This window comes from Typha latifolia, chromosome 7 (genome assembly GCF_019914945.1).
Source record: "Typha latifolia isolate L0001 chromosome 7, TyphaL0001v2, whole genome shotgun sequence".
NCBI lineage: Eukaryota > Viridiplantae > Streptophyta > Magnoliopsida > Poales > Typhaceae > Typha > Typha latifolia.
The window spans coordinates 13,546,174-13,565,052 of record NC_133092.1 but is presented as its reverse complement, the minus strand read 5'-3'; the positions used below and the strand labels follow the sequence as shown (position 1 = coordinate 13,565,052).

At 36.1% G+C, this 18,879-nt stretch overlaps 3 protein-coding genes across 5 annotated transcripts; 1 reads left to right on the top strand and 2 right to left on the bottom strand.

Moving 5' to 3' along the window:
• The first annotated feature begins 884 nt into the window (after nucleotides 1–884).
• LOC140792083 (probable glycosyltransferase At5g25310) lies at nucleotides 885–5,946 on the top strand. 3 transcript variants are annotated; one of them, XR_012109693.1, is made up of 8 exons: nucleotides 885–1,346; nucleotides 1,432–1,476; nucleotides 1,562–1,654; nucleotides 1,731–1,861; nucleotides 2,919–3,267; nucleotides 4,109–4,826; nucleotides 5,008–5,094; nucleotides 5,758–5,946. XR_012109693.1 is itself a non-coding variant. In XM_073142913.1 (7 exons), the coding sequence occupies exons 1-6, from the start codon at nucleotides 1,002–1,004 to the stop codon at nucleotides 4,790–4,792; spliced, it is 1,647 nt and encodes a 548-aa protein (XP_072999014.1). In that variant the 5' UTR covers nucleotides 927–1,001; the 3' UTR covers nucleotides 4,793–4,826; nucleotides 5,008–5,095. The 3 variants fall into 3 exon arrangements, 1 of the variants encoding a protein (XP_072999014.1); XR_012109692.1 differs by having other exon boundaries at nucleotides 927–1,346; nucleotides 5,723–5,946; XM_073142913.1 differs by lacking the exon at nucleotides 5,758–5,946 and having other exon boundaries at nucleotides 927–1,346; nucleotides 5,008–5,095.
• A 608-nt stretch (nucleotides 5,947–6,554) lies between these two features.
• LOC140792082 (protein EXECUTER 2, chloroplastic-like) lies at nucleotides 6,555–10,875 on the bottom strand. Its single transcript, XM_073142912.1, has 11 exons — nucleotides 10,420–10,875; nucleotides 10,091–10,207; nucleotides 9,934–9,999; nucleotides 9,688–9,794; nucleotides 9,522–9,603; nucleotides 8,683–9,423; nucleotides 7,893–8,019; nucleotides 7,656–7,819; nucleotides 7,511–7,585; nucleotides 7,217–7,309; nucleotides 6,555–7,002 (listed from the first exon to the last, which is right to left on the bottom strand). The coding sequence occupies exons 1-11, from the start codon at nucleotides 10,738–10,740 to the stop codon at nucleotides 6,901–6,903; spliced, it is 1,995 nt and encodes a 664-aa protein (XP_072999013.1). The 5' UTR covers nucleotides 10,741–10,875; the 3' UTR covers nucleotides 6,555–6,900.
• An 875-nt stretch (nucleotides 10,876–11,750) lies between these two features.
• Nucleotides 11,751–16,231, bottom strand: LOC140792085 (E3 ubiquitin-protein ligase SIS3). Its single transcript, XM_073142916.1, has 10 exons — nucleotides 15,970–16,231; nucleotides 15,851–15,889; nucleotides 15,713–15,779; nucleotides 15,554–15,627; nucleotides 15,034–15,172; nucleotides 14,834–14,926; nucleotides 13,590–13,655; nucleotides 12,816–12,932; nucleotides 12,630–12,743; nucleotides 11,751–12,388 (listed from the first exon to the last, which is right to left on the bottom strand). Exons 1-10 carry the CDS (start codon nucleotides 15,996–15,998, stop codon nucleotides 11,999–12,001), a joined length of 1,128 nt encoding a protein of 375 aa, XP_072999017.1. The 5' UTR covers nucleotides 15,999–16,231; the 3' UTR covers nucleotides 11,751–11,998.
• Between the last annotated feature and the right edge of the window lie 2,648 nt (nucleotides 16,232–18,879).

Below are 18,879 nucleotides of genomic sequence, written 5' to 3'. Positions count from 1 at the left end.
CATAAGAGATTGAAGGATTGCATTACTGCAGCAATTAGGAGATTAAGATACTGCAACACTAAAGAATGTAATAAGCAATTAAATCCAAAAAAAAGGTGAAAAGGAATTCAAGTAGCCTTTGCTGGGTCTACAAAGAACTTAAATACATTTTATATCCACCAAAAGTATTTTACCTTTTGAAATTTATTTTGTATTAGTAGGCCCTCCTGAATTAGTACTCTGTATCACTTTCACCTCTTAAAAACAATAGACACCTAGACCCCATGAATTATTTAATTGTATCACTAAGCTTTATTTGTTAAAAATTCTATTAAAAAATTATTAAAAAGATTAGTTAACTAATTAGATGGACAAAAAATACTCTTATTTTATCTTCGGCCATCTTATTAGAACTTAAAAATAGATATCGAAAGAATTAGATAAGATCGATTTAGAATTTAATATTTGAAGAAAATGAAAAAATTATGAAAGGAATAAGGGAACATTTTTATCCATCTACTAGTTACTTTTTTAAGATTATTTCTATGGAAATTTCTAATGAAATAGAGCTTTGTGGTATATTTAAATATTTTAAGTAGTTTATTGTAAAAAAAAATTTTAATCCATATTTTATTTTGTAATAAAAAAGAATTCGATTTTCGGGGTAGTTATTGGGCAGTTACTTCACCGTCATCTCTCTTACAATTACCCTCTAATTCTTACTAGGCTCTTAGCTCAGAGTCAACCAGTATTGACCAAAAATACCCCCAATATTATTCGATATTTCAAATTTATTTTAAATCCATGATCGAAATTTTGCAAGATTTCCATGGGTAATGGAGTCATTATAACCAGACCACCGCTTTTTTTTCCCAATCCCGCTCCTTACTTTCTCCCTTCCGACTTCGCCTCTCTCTCTAATTTCAAAAAAAAAAAAAAAAAAAAAAAAAAGACTTCGCCTCTCTCTCTCTCTCTCTCTCTCTCTCTCTCTCTCTCTCTACGAGATCTCACCGCCGCCGCCAATGCCGAACACTAACCTTGGAAAGGCGGTTGTTTCGTGGCGGCGCCACGTCATTGCCGCAGCTATCCTGACCTCCGTAGCTGCGCTTCTCCTCTTCTTCGCAGCTCCCCAACGCGACTCTCTCTTGTTCTCCGCCGCATTTCCCTCCCGTACTTCCGACGGCCCCGATTCCTCCTCCGAGGATCCGCTTCTTGCTCCAATTTCTACTGAGAAGTACTCTAATTCGTCTTCTACTTCTTTGGTTCCTCCTTCTACTGCACCTGCTCCCTCCCCATCTGAGAATTTCGACGATACTGTGGAGGAGTCCGGTAGTCGCGACCTGAAGTTACCGCCTTTCATTACGGAGGTAGGTGTGTCTGCTAGAAATCCTCGTCAATCTTTGTCCGTGAGGAAATAATGTTATCTGTGATTCTGTTCTTCGATTCCTGTAGCCGAATTCGATCTCTCCGGCCCCTTTCGTCCCAGTGCTGCAAGAGGTACAGATCTTTCAGATTTTTTAGGTGGGTTTTTTTTACTCTTTTTTTTCCAAGGAGATTCTGTGATTTGTCTACTTGTTTATAGGCTGTTTCCAACTCTTCACCAATTGGGAATCCTGGTGCCCCAGAAGTGGAATCTGCGAGTGCTGATAAAAAAATACCCCCTTTACTGTCTGAGGTGGAGATTTTATCTGCTTGGTTTGTTGAATTGGTGAGAAAGTTTTAAGAATTTGATGCAGTTGTTGCTTTCTCAGATGCCAATTTGGTCATCACCTATTGATCAAGAACTTATGTATGCTAAGAGAGAGATCGAAAGTGCTCCTGCTGTTTTTGGTGACCCGGATTTGCATGCACCGCTGTTTCGCAATGTGTCCGTTTTTAAGAGGTAAGAGTGAGGTAGTTCTCTTTTGCTACATGAATTGGGCATGACTTTTTCTTTTTTTCAGATATATCTTGACTACTCAACTGTCTAATCTTTCATATTTGGAGTTTATCTGTCGAAATAGATCCTAATGGCACATTTATTTTCAAAAACATAACTACATTAGTTAATCAATGGATCAATTTGGATTGCGCTTATGAGTCAGACCAGCATGCTTGCTGTCCTATATATATGACCAAGGATGTAAACTTAAGGGAAAAATATGAGGAGGAAGTGACTTCGTGATACAGTCAGTTTGCATTCAAGAAAGGAAGGTTGATAGGTTATCATTCTATTCTAGATTTCTACCATCATTATTGTGTGCTTGAGTTACGAAGGTAAAAACTCCAGGTCCACGAGCTCTATGATTGGAAGGAACAGATTCTTAATGGTCTGAGAGCAGTTTATCAAACTAAGTTTTATCCTTCTAGACAAGGGTTATTGCAGGCCGTAAATGACCGGACATGTGCTTTAATGTACTTATTGCTTAGTGTGTCCAATTTTGCATTTTACAGAATTGTTTACTTGTAAATATCCCTTCATTATATGCATAATTCATGTGGTGTTACAGTTCCCCAATTTATCCAAGGATATTTAACAGAATAAAGTGGTAGTTTTGAAATGATCAATAGTTAGCCCTGTCACCTATCAGCTAACAACTTCATATTCAGTTATTCACCATTATTTATTCCTGTAATGAGGCCATCATTCCTCTATATTATAGAGTTCAGAATCATTTTCAAGTTCATATTTTAGTCTCTCTTGCAAAATTATGTTGTGTATCTTATTAAGTTCACCGGAATCTTAACAGGTATCTGCTGATGTATCTAGAAGAGGATACTACTTGTATTAGGTTCTTATCTAGTTGTTCTATAAGCGGTTAAGTTTAGTTGCATCCTTTAAAGGACTTCAGATAGAATATCTTAAGCTTCAAGATTTACATGTCATTCCTGTATTGATACTCGGTAACCATATTCTCGCAAAGATAGTGTATTGAACTCTTCAAATTACATATCTCCAGGAGCTATGAGCTGATGGAAAGAATTCTTAAGGTTTACATCTACAAGGAAGGAGAAAGACCAATTTTCCATACACCAGAGCTAAAAGGCATATATGCTTCTGAAGGATGGTTTATGAAACTAATGGAGAGAAGCAAGAAATTTGTTGTCAAGGATCCTGGCAAGGCCCACTTATTCTATCTTCCATATAGCTCACGCCAGCTGGAATACGCTCTTTATGTGCCTGATTCGCATACTATAATTCCATTATCAATTTTTTTGAAGAATTATGTGAACATGCTCTCTGCTAAGTATCCTTTTTGGAACCGGACAAAAGGAGCTGATCATTTTTTCGTTGCTTGTCATGACTGGGTATACTTTTACATTCCTCTGTCTTTCTATGTTTACTTTAACAGATCACTGATGGAATTCCAGATTGAACAGATGACCGACCTACAATAAGACGAAATGTCATTCCGTCTTCCATTCTCTAAGACGAACTAAAGGGATGTGGTTAAATTCTTGCTGAAAGCACAGCTACATGCTGGCATTATTAAGAAAATGAACAGACAATAAACAAACTTTTATACTTTTAACCTTATTCTGCTGACATATGAAATAATATTCTTACAGCAACTGCCTTTTTCATATGGAATAAAAATATAAAATTAAAAATTAAAATTAAAAAATAAAAAGGATAATCTCTTTCTGTTAGGTTTTTAATGTGTATTATTCAAAAGAGACTTAGTAACTAAAACTTTTTTTTTGCTCATGTCATAACAGAATACTAATGCTGATATTTGTCAAATCAAGCAAATAGTTTTAAGAAGAAAAATTTTCCTAAAGTTTTTCTGCCTATGACAAAGTATGTTGGATATCATTGAAATAGCAACCCAAACATATGAGATAAGTGTTCTCTCCTCAAAGAAGGGAGGGTATAAATTAGTGAGTCTTCATTGATAGACATCTAATAGAGGACCATTTGGCATCTTGCATCGATAATGTATTATATGTTTGATTACTTTCAAGCAGGCATCTCCCTTGAATTTTTTTGCAAGGTGAAATTTTCTCATCAGATCATAGTAGTCAGTTCATCCATTTTATTTTTCAGTTTATATCATCACAACTTTTTATTTCCATATTATTTGCATTTGCTATTTTTTAATATCTTTTCTCTTTAAATATTCTCCACTTAATTTTTCATTTTGTTTAGGGTCCTTACACAACTAAATTGCATGATGAACTGCGGAAGAACACCATCAAAGCTCTGTGCAATGCAGACATTTCTGAAGGTGTTTTTATCCGTGGAAAAGATGTCTCTCTCCCAGAAACATTCATCCGAATACCCAAAAAGCCTCTTAGAGATATTGGAGGAAAACCAGCTTCACAGAGATCTATTCTTGCTTTCTTTGCTGGACAGATGCATGGTCGTGTCAGACCTATCCTTCTGCAGTATTGGAGTGGGAAAGATGAGGATATGAGAATTTATGGTCGCTTGCCAAAACACGTTGCTGGAAAACTGACCTACATCCAACACATGAAATCAAGCAAGTTTTGTGTGTGTCCTATGGGCTATGAGGTAAACAGCCCTAGGATTGTTGAAGCAATCTATTACGAGTGTGTTCCAGTAATAATAGCAGATAATTTTGTGCTTCCATTTGATGATGTGCTCAATTGGGGTGCATTTTCAGTAGTTGTATTAGAGAAGGATATACCCAAATTGAAGGAGATCCTATCAGGAATTTCTCCAGGACAATATGTAACCATGCAGATGAATGTTAAGAGGTTGCAGAGGCATTTTCTGTGGCATGCAAAACCTGAGAAGTATGATATCTTTCACATGATACTACATAATATTTGGTTTAATAGGCTGAACCAGATTCAAGTTCAGCAGTAGCACTGTTCCTTCATGTGGCTCCGTCATCTTATTGGTAAGGGGTGAAACCACAGTTTTATGGTTCCCATCTGTCATCAGTTAAAAACTATCTCCAAGTTAATTTTGATTTGAAAGAGGATACAGTTTGTTTTGAAGAATGGTATCTACAATAATATTGACAAATAGTTGAAGTGCTATTAGTTTTTCTCATCTAATTCACTTGTTCACTGCGCTAGGTTGGCTGCCAAAATTTAAGGTACATTAATCAACTATGAGGAAGATTCAACAAACTGTGCAGTCAAATTATCAAATGTTACTCAGAGGTATGAGGTCTACTATATCGAGTTCTTAATAATCCATCCAATGCTTCTCATGTTAAATTATGCTGAATTTATTTTAGTATCAGGTGCGAATCTATTACATTTGTCTTCATTGCTAGATTTTCGATGCCTTGTAAATCATGATTGATGTTTTCACTCTTTTGTATTGATTATAATCTACTTGTCTTGCAACTAATCCCACAATGCTGAACTCAAAGGCATAAGGAAGAAGGTTCCCTTGGGACCAAGATATTTGACTACGTCGAAAATGTAAATGGAACATCAGAATCATTATGCAATTGCTTCAAATAATATTCCTCTGACAGAATATCCGAAGTTGGGAAATTTTGTTAAGCAATTTTTTGGATTTATGAGAAAGAAAGAAATTAAATTATAAAAATATAGAACTTTCTCTCAATGTAACTAGTCGTAGGAGTGACATTGACAACTACTTACAGGAGTCAAAATATCTTATAAATAACTCCTGGGACTCAATCCTTTTAAGAACTCTTGAGAGCCGAGAATTTTGGATTGGCATGAAATAATTACTGCAGCTAAACCTTTTACTAGCTCAACAGCAACAGTAACTGCGAGTATTATGCCTAGTGAGCTTTCATGTTTGCCTTTTCAGGTCACATCTCCGAAATTTTGTGTGTTCTTTCCCAGGTAAACATGAAGAAAATAGTAAGACGAAGGAAGCAGGATCCGGCCGAGTACTCGTGTAGAGCTTTTTGTAGTTCTGTAGCATTACTTTGTAAAACCGTGTATTAAGTTGTACACAATAAACTAGCATGTAGAATTGAAATTTCTGTAGAACTTGATTAATAAAGGTGAAAAGGGAAATTTCAATGATCATTTTCAGTTGTATCTTGACGCTATACTACACCTCTCCAATGCTTTTGAAGTAAATGGTGTTAATATTTTACTTGACACTTTTGACAGTTTTACTCAAGAAATATCAGTTGACCAAGCAGTACACTTTTAGCAAATTAACTGCATTGAATTTTTCTATTTTTCTTTTTCTTATGGAGATGGAAATTATTCTTCTGATTTATCATGCGCCAATTTCATCAACAATGGCAAATCTCAATCTCTCCTCTCTCTCCCTGCACTTCTACACATCCTCCATAGATCATCCATAGTGCCCTAAGTTGCCCACTTTGGCATGAGGAATAAAGAGAGGAAGCAATGTTCAACAAATATGAGAATAAGTGTACAGGAAAGCAATTTCTCTTTAGAAATAATGCTCACGAACAATTGGCTTTTAGTTGTGGAGATGAATTAGAGGTACAACTTTTATTTTCCTAAGTTGATCAACAACTACAACTGCAAGCTTCCCCTTGTTATCAGACCAGATAGTTTTGCTGCCAGTCATCAGAGCTCCGAGTCAAGATTTAAGATTGGAAGTAGCCCGAATGGCCACATTCCTTGCTATCAAGAAGAGTGGAGAATGCTATAAGAACTGGACCCAATGATACCCTATTTGCAAATTAATAATATGATGTTAAAATCAAGCATCATACAAAGACCGGAATACTATTACTTACAATCCGGGAGCGGAGCACATAAAATTTTTCCGTAGTTATGTTCAAAGACAGGAAAAAAAAAACCAAGGAAATAGATCTTTTCAACATGAAATATATTTCCACTATAAACCTCTCCGATTGGGGAAAAAAACTCGGGGACCAAAGGAAGACAAGATGGAAGCTAGTCGGGTATCTCAACCCAGCCTCCTCACAGGTCAGGTCAGTCGTTCTCCAGGTGCTCATGCAATTTGAAGATGAGCATTACTTCATTTGCATAATAGAATCACTCTGGAAGTTTTAATCTGTCAAACAGCACCAGGAAGCTCTGTTCAGGTACAATGTATAGAAAACCAAGCTCTGCGCCTCTGACATGAGGACCCATGCCCTGCAGAAGAAATATTGGAAGTCAAATTACTAATTATTTGGGAAGATTACATGTCTCATATATCCTGGTAATAATGAAAGAATATTCCCCTTATGCAACAAGTATAATTGCAATTTAGTTATCAATCCCATCACAAGGGGACTATTCTTTCATTCACTACAATCACCAGTAATTGTAAATAATCTGAAACAGGTAAATGCAAATCAAACTTTACTTTGCCGTTGAGCTGGAGTAGTTCACCATCAACCCACTGAGGGTTCTTAAATCCGGTTTGTGCTATTCTTCCTTGGCCTTTGTAACTGCCAACCTGCATCAAATTTTGAATTTGGTAACTCAAAGCATATGAGAATTCCTCAATACATAGTCTCATATTTATACAGGATACATGATGTGAAGTACCAATGTTTTCTTGAAGTTTAATAGATATTTTCTCTAAGAACATGACTCCTAAGCCTTCTAATTTGATTTCGCAGATTGGAGAAACAAGAAATGCAGAGGCAGAAATTACCACTCCAAGTTCCTCTGGATAAATACCACGATTTAGGAGACGGTTCCCTCTCCCAATTTTAGCACGAAATGTGACCTGCTCAAATAAATCTTGTGAGAAATAAAGGCATCCCATAATCAGCACCAAAGAAAAATTGTTTACATGCCTGTCCAGCAGGAACATTTAGATCGCCGGTCAACTTTACTGCTTCAACATATTCAAAGAACTCTATGTCTGCATCCGTCTCATCTGAACCACCCCAATGACCATACTTACGCCGCAGCTGTACCACCTCAGGGCCATATGGACCAAAGGCTCCCACATATAGACCTGCATATGTACCAACATTGCAATCTATAAATCTAATTAATTTTTAAAAATCAATTTCCCGAAACAAACTTACCATCAAAGGGATCTAGGCCATTATTGTCAGTGATAATCCGATTAAAGACAGTAGTTTTTGACAGTCTGTTTCTTCTCTGAGCCTGGCTCAAGGCAAGCTTTATAACCTCCTGAACATCTTTAGTAACCTGATGTAGTTAATGATAGATCAGTCAGTGATGATAATTCAAGATACTCCTTGTTAAAGCATCAAGTACTACCACTGCTAAAATAGAGCTTATGAGCCTATAGGTTACACACTGAAAATCCATTCCAAATTTGGTAGCATCAATTGCTTTGCTTCCATCAGCTTTCTGGTTTCACCCAACCATACCACATATATAGAGTACAGACTTAAGATTCAAAACATTGTTGTGCATATGTTCCCTGGTTTCTTTCGAGACAAAAAATTTGATACTATCCTCACAGGGCTGTTCAGACTTCAGTTGAAAAATGTAAAGGAGAAGTACAAGAAAGTAATGCAAATAAGCGCCCAAGATATAATCACAGAAGTAACATATGATCCTGGTCCTTTTTGTGGAACATGAATGATCAATAAAGTTCCTCAAAAAAAAGTCTGCTTTGCCAGACATGCCAAAAGGAAATAAAAGAAGGAAGAGAAAAGCAAAGAAATAACAAATTAGAATGAGCAATTCTCTGCAGTAATATCATATGATTATAAGATAGACTAAATTTCTCTCTAAGTTTTGCATGCAGTTATAGCAAAATTTACATAAGACATATATATAACCAGAAGTAAATTAGTAATTGTCTGTCTTGATAAAATTTTGGAATAACAATTTATAACACACCTTCGAGGTAGCCTTATTCGTACTCCAGAATGCCTTGGCAACATCAGAAGGCATAAGATCTGAGGCTACTTGAGCAGCAATAGCTGCAACTTTGATTTTTGCTGCCTTTCCTTCTCCAATATCTGGATCATAATTTTTTCCAGGAATATGAACTACAAAAGAATCCCTTTCCATATTCTTCATTTCTGCTGGTACACGTACATATGATTTTGACAAGATATCCTCCTTGTTATGAAGCACCCCACCGAGAAAAAGTTTCACTGCTGAACTTTTACTTCCTTCAGCTTCAGATGGATCAGTACTACCACCCACTGGAAGTGCTTCATGTTCAACATTTTCCAGGTCAGTGGCTTCATCCCTTGAATCTTCAGGGGGGGCAGTCTTTTCATCATTTTCCTGCACTACTTGTGATTCTGATTCCACTTTAATTTCCTCAGGTACTCTGACATTTAGTACTTGAACTTTAAATCCAGGAATTCTATCCTTGAGAAATTTTATCACACTTTGCAATCCTTCCTCATTATTATCCTTAGCATTTGGGACATCACCTACTTTCTCTACACTATCTTCATTTCTTTTCACCACTATGTCTTCATTGCCTTTTTCTCTAGTATCTTCATCGACTGGACTACTTTCCATGGAAGGACTCTCACTGTCAGGTTTAGCTGAACTTCCTGTAGTTCTTGGTGGTGATGGAGGGGACAGGGATGAATTTCCTTTGACTGCTTGCAAGGATACTACCTGTCTAAAGTTCAGTCATCAGGGCTAAATGAGAAAATTAACTTAGCTGACAGTAAAAAATTTTGGAACACAGAAAACTATCAATTGTGTCAACCGACCTGCATCGTGTATGTCCCATCATCATCTTTGACAAGAAAGATTTCAAATAATGGGGATCCCGGAGATTCAGTGAGCAGTTGTCTGATAAACAGCATTTTAGTAAGTTACAAAGGCAAATCTAAGTATTTAAGGAATTAATTTCCATTTATATTATATTGCATGTACCTTGGACTGTAACTCTTAGCCACATATCTACCAACTCCAGGAGTTATACGTACTATTCTGCCAAAAGGGTCATCAGAATCCTTCGCATACCCTACCCACCAACCTACCTGGAAAGTGAGATGATTGAAGCAATGCAAATTGTTCCAAATTGAAGCACATGGTTAGATATAAAATTCACCTCCTACATAAGCTGCAAGATATTACTGAAATAAAACATGGTAGAATAAATTATATGAAAGGAGTTACCAGCCCAGTTCCAGCAAGTTTACTTAATTTTGACGCATCATGGTATCGTTGCTCTTCTATAGCATTCTGTTAAAATAAAGAACATCATATAAGGATAGAAATTGTGGTCAGATGATATTAAGAATATATATATATATATATATACAATGAACCAGACCTTCAATTCAGTCAAAACTTCAGCTACAACATCCTTCGATGTTGCTTCGGCAATAGCTTTCTTCAACTTGGAGGCTTCTGAAAAGTCTTCATTCTCAATAGCTTCTTCCAGTTGAAACTATAAATTTTAAAGAGAAATAAGAGTGAGATAAGATGAAAGTAATCCGAAAACGATAAAAATCTCAAGTTTTCCCCAGACACCTAAAAGAACTATAAAGAAAGACGAAACCTCCACGATCCAATTCACGGAATCATCTCAAAATTACGGAGACTCCAACTCATAGATCGACCGAGGTAGTTTAAGGGATGGGAGCAAGAGAGAAATCAAACCTTGAGCACCGACGCGTAGTTCTCCGCCTGGTCGGTCTCCGAGAAGTGGCGACTCCAACGGCTCCAATCCCACCCAGAGAAGCCGGGTTCCACGGCGGCGGAGGAAGAGGAGAAGGTGCCACTACACCGGCACGACAGGGTTTGCTGGCCCCTCTCGTTTCTCACCACGACGGCGCGCCGGATTCCCCCACCGCCGACGCTGACGTGGCCGGCCGCCGCCTCCTTCTGCGGCTGCTCGATCCTCGAGGAAGGCCGGAAGAGGGCTATCGCCGGAGGCGGCGCCGCCGCCGCAATTCCCCACGCGTTCGCCGCGGCGGCCATGGATACGGTTCGGGAGAGAAGTGGATAGAGTTGGGGGAAAGAGAGGAGAAAGAGAGAGAGGGGTCAGCAGAGGCGCAATTGATTTATTAGCCACAGGAGCTTCTTTGTGGTGGCCACTTGTTAAATTTGTAAGCCATTTGGGAATTTATTTATACTAATATTAATATAGGGTTAGGTTAGATTGAGTTAATTTGGATCTATGTAAATGTAATGAGGAGATGATGGATTGATGGGTAATGAATCTAATGATGAGATTGGGCATTCCTTAGTTCTGGATAAAGGGGAAATTATTTTTTGTTTGTTTGTTATTTTTAGAGAAATAAAAATTTAATAGTTTTCTAATTAATCGATATAATTAAATCCGAAATATTCATGCAATATTAGTTTCTTTAACCAACTAATCAATATTAGTAAAAAAAATTAAGGACAAATAATTTAATAAAAATTACTAAATTCTCTCTTAGAAATTAATAATTAAAATTAAATAATATTAAATAAAATTAATCGAAAGTACCATGAACCTGAAAAGTACCGATCACACTTTTAAATAATAAAAATAAATTAGTAAAATTTTATTTACTAAAATGTAATATGGTCGGTGTCGAGGGCCACATCAAAGAAGAGTATTGTAATAACTAGTTTGAAAATTATAGCAGCACAATAATAAGTTTTGTCAGGGATAGAAGAAGTGATTATAAATTTTCTTTCTGGAATCTGTTTTAAGATTATTATTAGAAGTTTAATTTCAGCTTTATCTAAGGGTAAACATTATGCCAATTCATCTTACCCTTCAAAACAAATATTGATAGAGAATGTATTGCAAGGATCGTACTTCAAACTTAAGTAAAATTTGTCCCCATTGACTCACTTAGTTGTGACAGATCCGCTGCTAAACGTCATCCATGACCCATGATTGCTTGGTCTTATTTTAACGACTTTGATTAGAGAACTATAAACAGGAACATGTTGTCTGGGAAAATCAAAACAAGAATCAGAAGAGAGATTGCAAATAAATAAAGTGCGAGTGTCAATTTAATCTGTAGATCTCAACCCAAATCTCAGAACTATACCCACACAATCATCTGCCACCAACTGCAGTACAGAACAAAAACTTTCTCATTGTTATAGGAATTGGAAAAGGGAATGAGAAAAATACACAACAAAGAGAGGATAGGAGTGAGATTTTGCATACCATGTGGTCCTCTTGTCGAGGAATCAAACCAAAAAGATTACATTATATATACTAATAGATCAGTGATCAGGTAGTTTGGCGATCAACCACTATGCAGTGCACTTCAGGGCTCACTGCACTTGCTGAGCCCTGAGAAACCACAATAGTGTGCAACCCACTTTCCAGGCTTGCCTCATCTTCACCACCACTGATGGAGTTTTCGGCTCGAACTGGGCGTAGCAAGCCCTGCAGCCGCAACAGGTAGCTCTGCCCGGCCGGTTGAGACCTAACATATCTCGTGGCTGTCGTCACATCGCTTGCAGAAGGCCGTTCAGAGTCTGCCCGAAGGTTCGACAGGGCACTGAGGTCCAGATTGGGGAACACGGAACATCGGCATCGGGGACACTTTACATTAAGCCGTAGCCACTGGTCAATGCATTCCACATGAAAGTTGTGGGCACATGGAAGGCCACGAACCTGCGTGGGTTGCAGAAGTATTGTATCTAAGTGCCTTAAGCTAAAAGAAAGCAAAGGAAACTTTTAGTTTTTCATAAAATTATACTAAAGCAAATAAATTGAGCACTCGGAAGCATACTGCAGTACTGAAGAGCAAGGATCAATGCATCAAAGGAACTTTCAATTGTTTCTAAAGTTGTGAATATCCATTGTTACCAAGTTCCTATAGCTTAAAGTTATTACAATATGGGATTCCTGTTACCTCATTGCCAACACGGAATTCTTCAAGGCATATGGGGCATTCACTGCAGTCAGTTGGAACAGCCTTCAGCCTGAATTTAGGAAGTTCTTGAATAAGTGCCTCAACTGCTTCTCTCTGTGCAAAAGAAAGCAGCATGTTAGCAAAGGTGCTTATATTAGTAAGCAAGCATTCTCCAGAATAAATTACCTGGGTTGTTGTCAAATAGAGACCAGGATGATATGCAGTATCTTGGCCCATCCCTCTCATTTCCTGTCCAGCAGCTTCAAATGCCCAACCAGGCACACGGACCATGTCAACCAGAACCTGCATAAACCATCATCTCAATAAATAAATTTCCAACATCCATGTATAACATTGGAGAACAGGGATTCATCTTCAATATTATTCGGAACATATCAATTTTCCATTTACGATGTAAATTGTAAAGTTGACAGCCAGTTGTGAAATTCTGTCAATTTCTTTGGAGTTTGGAGCCTCCTATCTTTGAGTTATGCTCTTACAAACATCATAATGGGTAAAAGGTTTAAATGATGATGCATGTCATTCTTGTACAACTTCAGTTTGGTCATTGAAGTTGTACATATTCAGATAAACTAAATCTTGATTATAGGTATAATGGCAGCAACTTCACCACTGTACTGCAGGGTGATTATATTCGTGACTTCATGATCCAACCAAAAAGTAGAAGTGAGACGCTGCCCTTATTTACAAATAAAGGAACAGAAATACTCTAATTTGCAGCAATAGAACCAAAAACAAAGAAAGAACAGAAGAAATACGTGTAGTTCAGTTTTACAAACTGCACCAACACAGTAAAGGCATTTACAATGTAGTTTATACATAACCAAACAAGGATAAAAAATAAACTCTAATTTTATAAGCAGTCCCTGATAACGATAAAGCTGGAGAACATAAAGTACCTGCACTGGTAATTGTCCGAGGAAAATTTAGAAATCTTACCCCATATTCTGAAATTGGGATTCCCTGCTGTGCCCGCTGTAAATGTGCATGCCTTCGGGTAACCCACTGCAGAAAAAACAGATATATAAATAGCCTTATGATTCTAGTTTTTTGTATGTATTTGTTCATAAATTGTTTCTATTTATACGAAATCATGAGTAAGTAAAAGATAGCAACATCAAACATTCATCCATTCCTACATGCCAATCTATGAGGATGATACTGTAATGTATTGCTGCCTGACAGCATTACTATGGAAAGTTGTGCACATTGCAGGAAGATGCACAAGGTGTGCTTAGATTTGTAGGCTAATCATTGATTTCCTTTTTGATAAATATCATCTATGTTTCAATACTGAATTACTGATAAGTGATAAACTGTACTATTGTACAAGTCTTGAGTACATACAAAGAATGCTATCCCGGACTAATAATCTGTCTAGACTACTAGTAAGAAGAATGAAGAAGGTAAAGTACCACAAAAAAAAACACAAACATTATACATAGAAGTATCAGACTATAATAAACTAGAAATATTTGGTCTAGAACTATAAGTTGCAAGGCAAAAATGAGAATTAACTAGGTTAGTAAAACATTTAATATGAATTCAACTATTCAAGGAGTAATTTATATGGATTAACAATAGGGTTTATGAAGAATTTCAGAAACTTCCAGTTGTGGCATCACATACTAATTAGCAGCATTTTGATGAAAAAGAAAAATAGCAGTACAATGTTGATTCTGCACAAACTTGGTGCATATAGTACAACACCAAAACATTTCAAGTTAAACTTCAATTTTGGATAGTAGGGATAACGAAAACAAAGCAGGACATCAGATATGGCATGTAAAGTTTCTATTAGTGGCAATCTCTAGGCGATACCATGTAGTGATTAGTGAGCTCAATGCAAGTGACAGCAAAACAACAAATGTTAGACAATCATAAAGAACTAAAAAGAGAAATTAATTTCATATCTCAGTTTCTCCAAAATTAATCTCATCCCTATGATTATATAATTCTGAAATAAGCTCCACATCATGTCCCACAATTAGGTTTCCTCGAATCATGAAGGAACACTTCAACTGACTACACAAATTTGAAAATACCTAAAGACATTCCTGGAAACTTACTACCAATACAAAGTACTGGAAACAAAGGATACCAACAAAAGAAATAGCATGCTATCTAATATAATATAGAAAAATCATCTGCATTTCAATTGGCACCTATAGAGGATGACAGACCTTTCCTGCAGACATGCATGCAATGCAAACAAGTCCACAGTAGCTGAAAAGCAACCATATAAGAAAGCCCCACTTTTGACCTTCCTCTGGTAGCTGCAAAAAATTAGAACATGATTAAGTGGTTATTTATAAGAATGCATATTTAATGCTCTGATAAATGCACATGGATTAAAACAAAAGGAGAAAGAGCAAATACATACACAGCTTCTTGCACTAGTGAACCATAAGGTTCCAATCACTGTCCAGACCCATAGAAAAGGATAAAGAACAAGAACAAGAACTGAGAGTACAACAATTCTTCCACGAAAACGGACATATCTTTGCTGCCATCCGAGATCTCTGGATATACATTATCAGAGAAAGGGAAAAATATCATTACATGTTTTCAGCATCAAGCACAAACTTGTATAATTGCTAATAAGAGAGTAATACTCTATATGAAAATAGGTAAATTAGGCAAGCTTTATGATTCTGCACAACCATCCATCCTTCAAGCAGCAGTACCTTTCCAAGCAATTGGATAGCTTCTCAACATGTCTGAATAACTTATTCTATTCTTCCAAACTCATAGTCGACCTAAACAAAATGCTAAATCTCTATCCTCTCAAGTCTCAGTTACGTAGTGAGGAGGCATTTAAGCATTGTAAGATAGCATTAGGTTTTAATCGAAACACTACCAGCATTACAGTGAGTAGAAATGACCAAAATTGGATTACTTACAAGCCCATTCCTGCAGCAAGGCCATTGTCCACAAACATCAGCAGCCGAAAAATAAACACAGTAGTATAATCAACCTGGAACCAACTCATCCCTAAGTTTATTACCACATGACAATTAGAAAACTTCAGTAACATGCTTACCAACTGCAGCAGAACTCACCACGATCCATATATGCAACGGATGCGTGCAAAGATGGTACCTCTTCCAGTTGATCGAAACGATAATTCTAACAAAATCAAGTCAAGAACTACAACAAACTAATGATTCTTCCAGAACTTTAAAAAAAAAAAAGGATACACACTAGTCGCAAGCATCGACAAGAAGAACCCATCGTACCTATACACAATCAAAAGAACAACACCCACATTCGAATTAGGGTAACGAAGAGCCAAGAGGAAGAGATCAATCGCACTCACCACTTGAAATCGACTCCTCTCATCGCCATCGGACCTAGGGCAGTGGGGATTCAGCTAAACCCTAGATCCAGTCCAAGAGACGCCTCCATTCGAGATCAACTACCGATCGAAATCAAAGTAGCAGCCGCAATCCTCGATAAGACCACCAAATCTAGTGGAAGAACGCGAGAACTCAAATCTCATATAATCGGGGAGAGAGAGAGAGAGAGAGGGGGGGGGGGAGATAACGCCTTTAACGGCCATTACTGGAATAGATAGGGACATAGGGTGCTAGAGAGAGAGGGGGGGGAAGATAACGCCTTTAACGGCCGTTACTGTAATAGATAGGGACATAGGGTGCTTTAAGAATCGTGGTAATAATGATTCGAACCATAGGAGGGGAATAAGGAGGATAGGAAATAGGTGGCATTTTGATTGGCTTAGTAACGACGCAATCCACATTCCTTGAAGGCAAAGTTTATTTATTATGTAATAAAGCTTATTATTGTATAAGATTAGGTGCATGAGGAGGATTTATTTATATTTTTCGAGTTTGAATTTGTATAAAAATCTAAATTTCCACGCTTGTCATAGCTTACAAGGGTGACAATTTTTGCACATTGATAATATGAGCAAACTTGAAGGCTCTTAAATGAGTCCGAGGTTGATATACTCGAGTTTGAGTTATAAATAAATTTATTTAATTAACCTAATTACAAAGCAATATGTGTTTGTGTTTATTATTTCAACTCATTTATGTTCGAAATAATCTGGCTATGATCTAAATAAGTGACCCATTTATTAAGCATATTAAACATGTGATTAAGTTTTGTGGGGGGGGTTAATCTAATGTCCAATTTTATAATACTAGAGATATTATTATTTGAATTGAATCTAATAATTATGTCCAAGTTGAGTGATGTCCCCTGCTTTGCATGGTGAAATTATAGGATAATTGGAATTCAAGTGGTTGGACCACCTAAGATTTAGCCTTGTTAGTTAGTTCCATATGTAGCATAGATTATGAAAATAAAAAGGGGTTTGTGTTTTCTAAAGCATAGAGAATATGTTATGACGACTAAGATATTATATTATCTTAGCATAAAAAGGCATATATTTTCATTGAAAGGCATTCATTGTCTACTGAAGCAATCCATCACACACACACACATATTACTTCTCATCACTTTTTCTTTCCTTCAACTTTATCACCCAAATGAATTAAAAAAAAAATTCTGGCATCAAAATCATTTGGTGATTGCAAATTGAAGAAAAAGGTCCAAAGATCCAAAATCATATTAGTCAACAAATTGAAGATGTCAATGGCAATCATTTTATGCTAACAATTTGTGTCACTAAATTTCCTTTCACAATGAATTGTATATAATCAAATTTTGTTCCTTTCCCATTTATTTGCCAAACATACAATAATAATCATAATAATTAATTACAGTAATAGTTTATTTTAAAAAAATTAAATAAAAACTAAACAGGGTCAGTTCCATTTACAAAACCTCTAATATTGAATCTATCTAAGATAAATCCAGAGCATGTCACAATTTTTTTTTATATCAGTCACAAAAGAAAGCAAAAGATTAATCATCCAAATTAAAAGATTTATTCTTCTATTTAGTCAGATTTTTTTAAAAAAAATATTATACTTTTTATATATTTTTTCTGCCGGAGCCTTGTTTGTTTTGAGTTTAAGACAAAAAATAATACTAACTAATCAAATTCGAGACTTAGCCTTAAACTGAACAATATTTTTTTTGTTTGAGACTAAGCCCTGAATTCGATTAATTAGTCTCATTTCTTAGTTTTAATTTTTTAAAGAGTAAACTTGATTAGATATGAAAAAGATAAAAATATATTTAATTACTGAATCAATTATTAGGGGTTTTTGAACTAGTTCAAGGATGCTCACTAAACTCAAAGCAATCGAGGTCATAAGCACCATAATTTAGCAAAATTAAACTTTAAAAAAAGTTGCCTATTAGTCTGAAATATATTTATTTAATTTTAAAAAGAAAATTTTGTATATAACATCCTACTTTATAACGTAATTGTAGTTTATACTCTAAATTTTTACTATTTATAAATTAAGCACTCTGATTTAGCAAATATGTATAGAAAACACCCTATGTTATATTTGAATTAACAACGTCAAAATATTCCGTTAAGTAAAGATATTTTTTTAAATAACTAAGACACCATTAGTATTACTTAGTTGATTGTATTTTCATAATTTTTTTAGTTTAGTCAGCTTAACTTAGATATTTTATTAAGTTTAACTAACTAATCTAATGACATGGTGTTTTCTGTATATATTCGCTAAATTATATGACTCAATTTGTAAATAGTAAAAATATATGATGTAAACTATAATTTTATTAAAAGACAGAGTGTTTTATATGCAATTTTAGTGAAAAAAAAATACTAACAAATGAAGAATTTTTATAATTTTATTACCCAACTCAAGTCCAACAAATAGTCCAAAGTCAGCGCTAATGTCGAGTCACAACGCGGCGGCATTACTAGATTCCGCTGACCACGTCAATATCCACTAAGATGGCGACACCTGTCTTGGGCCCCACAGCCACCACCTCCGTCAACGCCCAACGGTCCAGATCTAACTTTAGTTCCTGGGACGAAGCTTCTCCAATCCTTTCTTGCGTCGGACGGTGGGGATTAAATCATCAGAAGCATCGCGTGCTCCGGACGTCTTGATTAAGTCCATCCTCACACCGTTAAGGAAATCTTATTTTCTCAAGCATGAGATAAATTTCGATGCTCTTTTTTTTTTTATAAATATTTTTTTTAATAATTAGCAAGTGTAGATATATACGCTTTACTATAGCCATGGCAAATGAAATGGTAACGATACCATTGTCTTAACCTTAAACTATCAGCCTACTAAAACTAGTAGTGAAA

Excerpts from the sequence above, each read along its gene's own strand:
- LOC140792085 (XM_073142916.1), bottom strand. The coding sequence starts at position 15,998 with ATGGCGATGAGAGGAGTCGATTTCAAGTG. Across the intron at positions 12,933-13,589 it reads TCCCAATTTCAGAATATGGG|GTTCTGGTTGACATGGTCCG; the intron begins GTAAGATTTCTA and ends TGGTTTATGCAG. Across the intron at positions 12,389-12,629 it reads AATTCCGTGTTGGCAATGAG|GTTCGTGGCCTTCCATGTGC; the intron begins GTAACAGGAATC and ends CAACCCACGCAG.
- LOC140792083 (XM_073142913.1), top strand. The coding sequence starts at position 1,002 with ATGCCGAACACTAACCTTGGAAAGGCGGTTGTTTCGTGGCGGCGCCAC. Across the intron at positions 1,477-1,561 it reads TCGTCCCAGTGCTGCAAGAG|GCTGTTTCCAACTCTTCACC; the intron begins GTACAGATCTTT and ends ACTTGTTTATAG. Across the intron at positions 1,655-1,730 it reads TACCCCCTTTACTGTCTGAG|ATGCCAATTTGGTCATCACC; the intron begins GTGGAGATTTTA and ends TTGCTTTCTCAG.
- LOC140792082 (XM_073142912.1), bottom strand. The coding sequence starts at position 10,740 with ATGGCCGCCGCGGCGAACGCGTGGGGAATTGCGGCGGCGGCGCCGCCT. Across the intron at positions 10,208-10,419 it reads ACTACGCGTCGGTGCTCAAG|TTTCAACTGGAAGAAGCTAT; the intron begins GTTTGATTTCTC and ends TAAAATTTATAG. Across the intron at positions 9,795-9,933 it reads AACTTGCTGGAACTGGGCTG|GTAGGTTGGTGGGTAGGGTA; the intron begins GTAACTCCTTTC and ends CTCACTTTCCAG.